The sequence below is a fragment of the Bactrocera oleae genome, chromosome 3 (assembly GCF_042242935.1).
Source record: "Bactrocera oleae isolate idBacOlea1 chromosome 3, idBacOlea1, whole genome shotgun sequence".
NCBI classification, from domain to species: Eukaryota; Metazoa; Arthropoda; class Insecta; order Diptera; family Tephritidae; genus Bactrocera; species Bactrocera oleae.
In genome coordinates, this window is record NC_091537.1 from 70,948,065 (window position 1) to 70,959,587 (window position 11,523).

General features: G+C 33.9%; 1 protein-coding gene across 1 annotated transcript; it reads left to right on the forward strand.

Annotated features, from left to right (window-relative positions):
- The first annotated feature begins 703 nt into the window (after positions 1 to 703).
- LOC106616375 (protein toll) lies at positions 704 to 3,254 on the forward strand. Its single transcript, XM_014233012.3, is given in 2 exon segments — positions 704 to 3,046; positions 3,112 to 3,254. A coding segment is annotated over 1 exon segment (2,298 nt). The 3' UTR covers positions 3,002 to 3,046; positions 3,112 to 3,254.
- Positions 3,255 to 11,523: the final 8,269 nt, after the last annotated feature.

Below are 11,523 nucleotides of genomic sequence, written 5' to 3' on the forward strand. Positions count from 1 at the left end.
AGACGAAATGTCGAAGAATAAGAGTATAGTGGTACCGGATAGTTGTTGTTCACTGTACTATATTTAATTTAATGAATTCGTTATCGTCTTCTTTTTATTATAAGTTTAATCAGCTCTAGGGGAACGTAAACTCATTTTAGAAACCTGTTTTTTTTCAATTTTACTGCAGCAAACAAATTATAGCGCTTACTAAGGCGAGTGCTTTGAGAGTTTGCGGTTTTCAAAAATATTTTTCTTGATAAGAAATTGAATAATGATTTAAGGGGTTTAATTTGCACTATTTTGATATTCTTTGGTTAGTTGTTCAGTAAGTGTAAGTGAGCTGGTCAGTGTGACCTATTTCGTGCGGAATAAAAATAAAATCGGGAAAATAATTCATTTATATAAACTAAAACTACGAAATATGGATATAATACTCGCCTGCATACTACTATGTAAACTTTTTTTGGTATACGCAGCAGGAACAAGCGTTCAACCAGATTACTTTTGTTATGCGGATTGCTATAGGTATAATAAGATTTCTTGTGATTGTAGGGGCAATGCCTTTTGTAGAGTTTTCGACGAATTTGGTCATGTGAACCTCAACTTTGATTCAGATTTACAACAACTTCTGGTATTTTGTCCCAAAAACACAGATATTGAACTTTTACTCCACAATTTATGTGACCCAACACCATATTTAAGTAAAGCTTTAAAATCTAAGATGTATAAACGCGTTATGAATTCAAAAATCTCATTAAAACTGAATAAACTAACGGTAATCTATAACAGAGACTTTGCTGCAGAACCAATAAAACCTTTAGCAATTCAAGAAGTACGTCACCTACAATTTATTATAACATCAAGAGAAGGAATTATAACTGTACCAAATGGTATGTTTGATAGGTACAATAATGTTGAAACACTTACCCTTAGCGTACAAAGACTAACAAGTAAGTCCATATCGTTTCGAAACTTGACGAAAGCATATTTCCAGCACCTCACTGCGCTCAGACAGCTTGACTTGGCTGGAAATAATATGAAAATGTTGGACGCAGATATCTTTGCAACGCTTACACAATTGAATTGTTTGAATTTAAGCCGTAATGCAATACGGGAATTGCCAGCAAATATATTGGTAAATCAGAGTAAACTTTTAATTCTGGATCTTAGTCACAATTTATTGACATATTTAACGCCTCAGATTTTCGATCAAACTCCTTTGCTATGGGAGTTGAAACTTGTAGGCAATTATTTGCACGACACCATAAATCTTATGGAAAATCTGAAACCGCTGCATTATCTATATAGGTTAGACTTAAGCCAGAACCAACTGCAAACTAATTGGAGTACTGAGACTTCCGTCAAAACCATTCCAGCATTATTGAGAAATTTTCGATACAGCAATATGAGCAAGCTATGGGCTTTAGACGACGGCCTGAGTTATATACGCAAATTGCAAGAGGAAAAGTACGAAGATAGTAAGCTTAGCTCCACGATAATCAATTTAAGTGGCAATCTTTTTCGCGAATTCGATATGGATTGGCTTGTAGCAGCGGGCATTAGATGCCCTTTAGAACTCAACTTAGAGTACAATTCGATTAAAAATATTTATGCTTCAATGAATTTATCAAGTACAACTACCGATTGTGCGCTTAAAATCAAAATGGCTGGGAATCCGGTCGTATCCGATTGTACATTAGTTTGGATTTACAGTGATAATTATCGTTCGCTGTTTGATGATTTAGAGTGCGATCAGACGTCAACAAAAATAATAAAAGATCTCACACAGCTGGAGGCTTGGAAACCAGTAATGTGCCCCAGCAAATGCAACTGTTACACACAATCTGAATTCTTTCACATCAATTGCAACGGTGCGCAACTCGATGTTATCGAACAGCTTCCACGGCCTGAGCAATTCGGGCGCAAGAGCTCGATACTTAATATTACAGGTAATAATTTCAGTGTATTGCCGTTAAACACCACCTTCGGCTATGCCAACGTTTCGGAACTCTAAGCGTCGTACAATAAAATCACAAACATAAGTCTCACTCAACTGCCAACCAATTTGAAGGTTTTAGATCTACGAAATAATCGCCTAAAATCTTTAAATGATGAATTTTTACATACAATCCTCAATGATAACACAAATCTGAAGTCTCTGTATCTCAGTGAAAATCCATGGTTTTGCGACTGTGCCGCGCAGCAATTACTGTTTACCATACGTGCAAATCGCCAACGTATACTCGATGTCAAGAAGTTACACTGTGTTAATTTACGGAATCGTACGCTCCTAACAGCAAATGTGCTCGAATTATGTCAAAGTGCCGTTAATGTTAAACATTATCAGTACATGATCGCAACTATAATAACTATGGCGTTAATCGTTATTATTTTACTTAGCATTATCGCACTTTTCTATAAATATAAATTAGAAGTGCAAGTCTGGTTATATGGACACAATATATTGAGATGTTGGATTCACGAAACTGAGCTGGATAAGCATAAAACATTCGATGCGTTTATTTCGTATGCGCACCAGGATGCAGACTTCGTCAACCACATATTACTGCCGCAACTCGAGCAGGGCGAACCACCATTTCGTGTATGCACGCACGAACGTAACTGGCTGGCTGGCGCTTATATACCGGAACAAATCATCGAATCGGTCGATCAGTCACGTCGTACGATCATTGTACTCACACAGCATTTTATTGAGTCGGATTGGGCGCGCATGGAGTTTCGCACAGCACATCAGTGCTCGTTGAACGAAGGTCGTGCGCGCATAATAATGATTAAATATGGTGAAATCACGAACAGTGAGTTATTGGATAAAGAACTGAAGGCATATTTGGATATGAATACATATTTGGATTGGCAAGATGATAGATTTTGGGATAAATTACGGTACGCCATGCCACATAAAATGGGTAAAAAGAGGAATACCGATATGCTAGAAGTTGGTGGAAGAATGTATGTTATGGGACAAGTTGAGATGAATCGTTTGCACAAGAGTGTTTAAATTTGTTGTAGAATGGTCTGTGATAAAGCAATTATTTGAAGGAAGGTACGTTTTGTAACTTATATATAGAATGAAAATATATACATGTATTATTGTACATTTAATCGTAGATACTTGAGCAAATCTCTCCTTTCTTCTGTGAATCAAAAAGTCATTCAAAGTGTTGCAACTAAGAGAAAGGGAGAAAAGGAATCTTAGCTGAACTGGTAGCCCAATCAGAAGTGATCGCACAAACTCTACAATTTCAATTTTATCAAGTAACTTATTACATCAATTATGCTGTATACTTAATAAATAAAACAGATAACATTTATATAAAGTGTCAATTTATTTCGTTTAAATACAGTTCAAAAGAAAACAAGAAAGGCGTAAGCTGGATGTAAATGGACTATTTTGACTTTATGTCCTCTTACAAACTATCTTCTAACATAATCGAATTTGAATTCGCGCACTTGTCCCATAAATATTTGTATGAAATGTACTGTTTGTTTTTTGTTGTTACTATTGTTGATAGCTCCCTCGGTGTGTGTATTAGTGGCATGCATGCAGCATATTGGTTGTATGATTGCTTTCGCTATTGTTGTTGTTGTCATTGTTGCTTCTGGTCGGGTAGATTAATAAATAATACGTTGGTGGCATCTAGCACAACGTAGTAGTATAGCTTAGTTGTTATGTGAATTTGTATATGGGAGATCCATCAGCTTTCAATGTAACAGCTCAATTGAACACAGTCGATGGAAGTTATAGGCCATCGGTATTTGGTTTGCACCAGTTTCATGTAATGCTGTTTGTGCATATTTTCATAATATTTCACGGTGGCATCTTTGTGTGAGAGATCTTATTTAAATAATCGTTTTGGTAAATGCGAGTCGACATGTGGACATTTAAAGGTAAGCAGGTATTTAAATGACAGATAATACAATTATTTAGGAGGAGAACATCAGCGTTAGATTTCCAAGCTAAATAACGCATGTTTCATTTTAAGCTAATATTCAACTCTTCCTTTATTATAGAATTGAGTTGAAGAAATATATTAAACAGCACTCCTCAAGAAATGGTCCAACTTTCAACTGAAATAATTCTTTTTAAATTTTTCATTTGTAAATTTGTCTAGTTCATTAATTTACTTTTTGAAACAGTTAGTCTTTACCTAAAACAATTTACACCTCTCAGTGGCTATATATTATAGTATTAATATATTTTCCTTACGTTTTTTTAATGTCAAAAGACATATGCTTGTTAAGAATTAAATTTGTTTAATTTAAAATTGAAAAATTAATTTGTTTTGTAAATTTTTATTAAGAAAAAATTAAAAGAGTTTACCAACACTTTTAGAAAATATTTAGTAATTCGCTGAAACTACTCACTCGTATTTATTTGATTTATGTAAATATATTAATATTCAAAAGTTAAAAGTTAAAGTAATTTACAGACTTAAAGCTCGATTGAAATATATAGATAATTCTGTATAATATAAAAGGACTACATGCAGTCAAGGTCAGTAAGTACCCAATCACTATTCGTTTTTCTGAGTAGATTAAACATGTTTGTGAGTACATTCCATGAAATCATTTATTTTGAGCTAAGATTACACATTATATTTAAAGATTCTCATTGAGTTACCGAAACGGATCCCAGTTTCATTACAGTGGCTATTCGTTATAATCAAGGAGAAAAAGGGAACCCGTTTTTGTTATTTGTATTCAATTGCACTTTTCTCTGGAAGTAAGCGATTCGAAACATATTAGGGTCATGTGAAAAATAACGATTTTATTGTAAGACAAAAGCTCAGCAATAAAATAGGAAATCGCTGCCGAATTAAAATTTTTATAATCTGATCAACATCTTCAAAAAGAAGAAAAAGCACATCTTTTAAATATACGAAGCCGGGTATGTGCTATAACTTCAAGGACCTCCTTTTATCAAATATTATGTATTATCCTAACCTAATTATACTAATTATTAAACTAATGTAGATTATCACCAACATTTTCTTTTGGAAAAAGCAACACATAGCCATAGTTTACTTAAAAGATTAGATGAGAAAATGGGACCCACCATAAATAATTTGTTGTACTCTCTTTCTAATGTATTAATATGGAATTTTTAACAAATTTTGGTATACAGGCAAAGTTAGCAGTAACCCGTTTTAAAAACTCTTGCTGCAGCCATCCAAACTACTGTTGCTACATTGTACTAGCTTGGCTAAACGGAAATGCTCTTCTGTAAAAAGTAGATATTTACGCATTTCGGTTGAATTTTGGCATTTCTGCCGCACTTGTCGAAAAAAAGAAGCATTGAAATTTTAGTTACATACTTGCATATTGAAATTTTTATGACATAGAAGTTTGGAAAATATCATACATTGAAAGCAACGCATAAAATTCAAGGTGGGACTTGTTTTTTTGCAGCTAAGTAGGAAAAATGCTAATACTATGCTAACGTTTCGGGTTACAGAGGTAGTTCACTGAGTGTAAGAGCTCTGTTCACATTAGTTTGCCACTGTCTTTATAGGAAGGTAGATGAAGGACCTCCCATGACAGTTTAACGTTTTTATCCGTATCTATAGATGAGGTCGTTGGTTAAATGCGATTAAAATATACCACTTTTCATAAATACAATTTTTATTGATAACATATCTCATCGTCCTAGGGTATGATACTCTTTCTTTGAATTCAACTTAAAGCAAGATCGTCTTTTTGGAAACTATTACAATTTTAATGTAGACCTTGTTCCAGCATTCATCAAAGTTGTCAAATAAGGCAACTTTGCAAGTTCTTGACCTTAAACTCATTATATAAATAATCAAATGTTCACTTCAAATTAATTTGCAATTTCCCAATTTAATAGAAACTGTTAGCTTTAAAGTGCATAGTAAGTGATAATGTGTCATTTTAGTCACAACTGTGGCAAATCGAAGGCAATTCAAACTATCTATGGCAAATACTTGCTCTAAAAACAAATCATTTCATTTGCAATGGAAGAAAATAGCGACAGCATCGGAGAAGAGAAAATAAGGCACAAAAGCAATGACTGACTGCCGTGCAGTCGATTCGATGAAATACCAAATAGAAGACACTTGAAGAAATCTATGTGAGAACGAGTGATATAAGGAAAAGGATGATGATGATTCATAAGGCAATGAGGAATGGTGGGAGGCGCCGCACATCAAGGGTAAAACCGAAGCAGACGCTGTCAATGAGACAGTTGGAGGAGATTGTCAGGCGGTAGCAAAAATATACTAGGTTGCAATCACCTACCATAACTCCCCAGACCGCTACCGAATACACTTACCATATATACATATTCACATACATAAGGTATGTAGTTGCACTGGTAACTTTTGTCAAAATATTTACAGACTTGAATTGAATTTTGTGTGTTGACGTTGAACTGGAATTTTCAATTCACTCAAAACACATACAAACACACGAAGCACATATGCATATTTTTAAATAAGAAAATTGCTGTGAATGAAATATATTATCCCGATTCAGTTCAAATATTTCGAGGTAATCCTGTTCTCTTTCCATCTTCGCTTAAACTATTTTTCTACTTAATATATTGATTTCGATTATGGTAGAAGCTAAATATACTACAACGACAGGATGATTTACTTGCTAGATATCGAAAACGAAAAATTTCGAAGAGCTCAAAAGCAGTGAAAAAAGCGAAATTTGAACGTTAGCGTATGAAATTAGAGGGAAATTGCAGGGATGGCCCTTGAGGCCAACCGTTTTCCACATTTTTTTTTGTGAAAAGTGACATGAATAGAAGCATATAGAAACTAAGAAAACAATAACATAAACATTTCACACCTCTAAGGCACCAAGTTTCCGCAAACTTCGTGGGATCAACCAGGGTTAAGGTATGTAAATCACTTATTTTAACATACAAATATAAAAAGACAACAACAAAACAATGTATCGTAAAACGAATCTAAGTATATTTATTTTATTCTCGTTTATTTCTTGTATCGTTTATTTGAATTGTTTATGTTCGAATTTTCTGTTTTTATTGTTCGTAAGTATAAGGTAGGATTTCATTTTTGAAACTGCTTACTCCATAAGCGGATCATTTCTACATTCGTGTATGATCATAAGGAGGAAAGCAACGAAATGAGAATTCTCTCATTTCACAAATGCAAATTGTGAGTGAATTTAAAGTGATTTTTAAAAAGAATATACATACATACATAGGAGGGATGGGAGATACAATATTCTCTCACATAAGGTTGGGAAGAGAGTGAGAAGGAGGCGATAATATCTGCGTCTCCATATATGTGTGTTATTCGATTATGTGTTTCGTTATTGTTCACGTTTTGCTACTGTCCAACCCCGTAGGAAACGATATCCTTTTTATTTTTCCGTGTTGTCCGTATTAGTCCGATGTGATTGTTGTTGGGTTTTCTTTAACTTTTTATGGAATTTGAAGTATAAATAAATTTCTGTGCTTGTTTTAATTTTTTTGTGAATGTATGCAGTGGCAATGTTTTCATATAAGAATCCGTCGATAATATAATTAACCCAAAGTGGCTATTTAGTTGTCAGTAGCGCTCACTTTTGACGGTAACGTTGCCCCTGCCTTCATTTTTAATAAGAATCTTATATACTGATCTTAAGTGTCACACACATATGTTTACTTTGACAGGTGGTTGTTCTCTAAGAAAATCTGTACTTCATAAACCCATGCGTAATCCTTCAGTTCACTCTGGTTTTGCTGTAGTGTATTGGAATACCATGTATCAGAATACGAACTTGTTATTTTTGAAATCAGTCACAAACCTTTATACATATTATATTTCAACGATGTAGCACCGTTATATGTTACGCTTAGCGAGAACTGTAAGAGGAAGTGGGTGCTTTTGTGTTGCTTTTTGTACGATTTTATTTGAATTTTGTAAATTGATTTTGTAAAAATGGCGAATCAATGAAGAAAAGGAAAATCAAACACAATATTGTATCAGCAAAAAGCAAGATCTATTAATTTAGCAAACAGGCTTCGTTGATTATGCACTTCAAAGCGATTTTGAAATAAAATGTGCCATGTAAGAAGGTGAAGACAACGACGATTTCGAAAAAGTTCAAATATATAGCGGAAATATACAATAAATGCCTAAATTTTACAAATAAGTCGATTGCCATACAGAGCATTTTTACGAGTTTACATCCATATGAAAGAAACATGTCATGTGTATTTATGTACAATATAAGCATAAACTCGTATAATTCGTGTGAACTATATAGGCATGTATGTGTGTAATAAGTGCATTGGTATGTGAGTAAGTTGGTTTACCGACAAATGGGCCCCTTATAAATCGTGGTTAGGCCGTTGGTGTTTTGTAATGCTATGCCGGCGGCAACGACAATAACAATAACCAAACAATAAGATCAGCGGTATATTGTGAAATACTAGTATTTAGTGTTGTTGTTGTTATTTTAGTCGTAATTGTAGCAACAGCTGTTGCACCAATTTAGCTGAAAGTCGTCGCTTTCGTATTTCTGTCATACGTCGGATGTTTTTGGTCACAGTGACTAGAGATAAATACGTGTGCCTTTTTTGTGGTGCGCCTAAAAATCTTTCAAATAAATGTTGAGCACTACCTAAACAGTTTGTCCTGAAAGTCATTCTCGCTATTCAGCAAATTAACAACTAATCGTCTCGTCAACATTGACAACTAATCGTCTCTAAATTGCAGTCTATGGACCCATGCTCAACGCCATAGCCAACACAGCATCATATCGTATCTTGTCACAGAGTTCAACCTAGAAAAAAATTTGTTTTTCGGACCATTCATTCTACAAGAAATTTGGCAGCTGTCATGGAAAACCTTCAGAAATTTATTAAATCCAGTAAATCCAGTTACCTATTTCAAATTAACAGTTTGACTATTACCGTGCAGCTGGCGAGTCACCAAAAAAAAAATAAAAAAATAAAAATAAACAGTATTTTTGATGGAAGTAATTTAGGAGGCGCACATAGGACTAGTTAGATAAACCGTTACTGAAAATAGCACAACTGCAGTAATATATGTTAAGATTTATGGCTATGTGTTCAGACATGACATAAATGAAATAAAGTTTGAGCTCAGAAACTACGGAAATGTCGACAAAATGTCGATCAATGAGATCTATGTGCATTGAGGTATTTATCGACCAGATTATCAAACTCCGAATGCCCAAAGCATTACCATGATTGCCCAATTATATTCAGGGGCAAACAAAATCGCTATCGAAGGTACCTACATAAATCTGCCTATATTTACAAGAACATATCGCAAGACATAAAAAATATAATACTTCTCCGGCGTGGCAAGTCATTGACCTAAAGATCAACAATAGATTCACAGTTCTAAAACTTCATAGATACAGCTCCATATATAATAAATGGTTACACGCAAAAAAAATTAACTGTAAATGGAATGCTTTAATTAAAATATCCAGTATATAACGGAAATTTTTTTTGCCTCCGAAGATTTTCAAACACTTTCAAACTGCTTTGATGTGTATTCACATGTAATAAATTTATGTTCTCAAACTATCGTTAAAATTAAGATCAAGAAGGCATCCTCAAACATATTAGTCAAAGCTTTGATATCAGATATTTATATTATTTTTAATTTAGACGGTGCCTAAATAAATTTTATTTTCTCATGTATATAACATGCGATTTCTTGATATATTGCATTAAGAAATTCAATTCGCAGCTCTCAAATTTATTGCTCTAAAATAAAGGTCTTAACAATTTTTTTCATAAAATCATCATCAGACAACCTAGTATGTATACATGTATGTGAGCAAACCTTGGGGAAATTAAATAGTTAATAGCGATTTCCTCTCCTTTGTATAGTTGCCCGAATAATATTTTATTTTGGTGAACATTTTTTACTTTTTTTGAAAGGTGTCGTAATGCCTCGGCTTCAGGTCAATAAAATGGAAAATAATGTTTTATTTCTAGACTTATTGTACTGATGCGCTTAGTATGTTTGAGTCCAGAATACATATGATATCGCTCATAGTCATATCCCAAATAGCGTAAAAAATCTTCAATATTTCTCTTATCAAATTTTCCGAGTGTATAACGAGAAAAAATCTTTGATATTAACGAAGCTGTAGTTTACTGCGAAAGTAGTTAACAGAACACCAACATTAGCTCGAGTTGATGGTTTAGAGAATGACATTATCTTAATAGCGCTCAACAGGACCTGGGTACACTTATCTAGGCTCCAACTACAACAGCAGCCGTTTGACATCAGCCATTCGGAGGCTCCTTGAAGATTTTCCACTTAACGAATGAACCCAAATAGCTTTCCAGAAATAGGAGGAGAAGCTATGTCAGACGTTTCAGTGTTAATTGAGTATAGATATTCCTTTCGAAGTATCGAGCCATTATAGTATTCAATTCTTAATATTTTGGAAAGTACTTCGATGGTATTTTTAGCCTGAGTAGTTAGAGTTCTATTTTCTTCATAGGGTTTTAATTTGACTTTCCCTTCCTCGCATATCGTCTTTGTATACCACGTTTCGTACATTTTGTACATAGCTGATTTTATCTTACTTAAATATACCACTATAAATACCGTTGCTTTCTCATCAGCTTTTTCAATATAGCTTACTTTATTTCAACACTGGCTGTATACTAGCGCACAATTTTGCTCCTATCTCTTTATGGAGCAAGCAACTTATCAATTATTCCTTTTAAGATGGTTTAAACTAACTACCAACTTAATAATTTTTGACTATATCTTTCACCCATGTGATAGAAGTTTTCCCAGTCGTTTGTTTCCAGAAATCTGTCTTAAATTAGCAAGCTATAGCTAATGCTTTGAAAAATAGAACGAGTAGCGAACTAAAGAAACAAACAGGTGCCTCCCATTAAAAGCAGCGAAAGATCCGATTAAAGACCTTAAATTTGAAGAAAAGAAAAGAAAAGTATTTCTCATAATCGTTCCCTAAGATATGTTAGAAAGAACAATTACAATAAAAGGCCATGTTTTTCTAAGGGATCTAGATTGTTAACAAACAATGAAATATCAGCTAGACGAGTATCTAAACATTGTATGCAATATACAAGTATTGATTAAATTGAGCCTATTCAGTTTGCTCGACTTTAATGCCAGCAAGAGTACAGTGATTATGAAATTCTAACTAACACTGTTTTTATTATTATTATGGCAAGCTAGGGGAGTAATATAATGAATTCACCGCCTGATGTCGACTTGCCACCATGGCTAGTAGCAGCACAAAGCACCGTTAAACTTACTGTTTATAATACATATCTGTCTCCCGTGGAGTATTACGTTATTAAATACAAAAGCGTGCGAGTCCAATGGAGAAAGTCATAACAAGCAAAAGCGAGTGGTAAAAAAACATTTTGTAAATAAATATGTAAGTCTTATGGAACTATCAAAGATCGGGAATTAAATAAAACAGTTGATACAAGCACAAAGCGATTGCTTTGAGGGATATTCCGTTCGTTAAATGGATACAAATGCGAAAACATTCAAGTAATCTCTAGTCTCT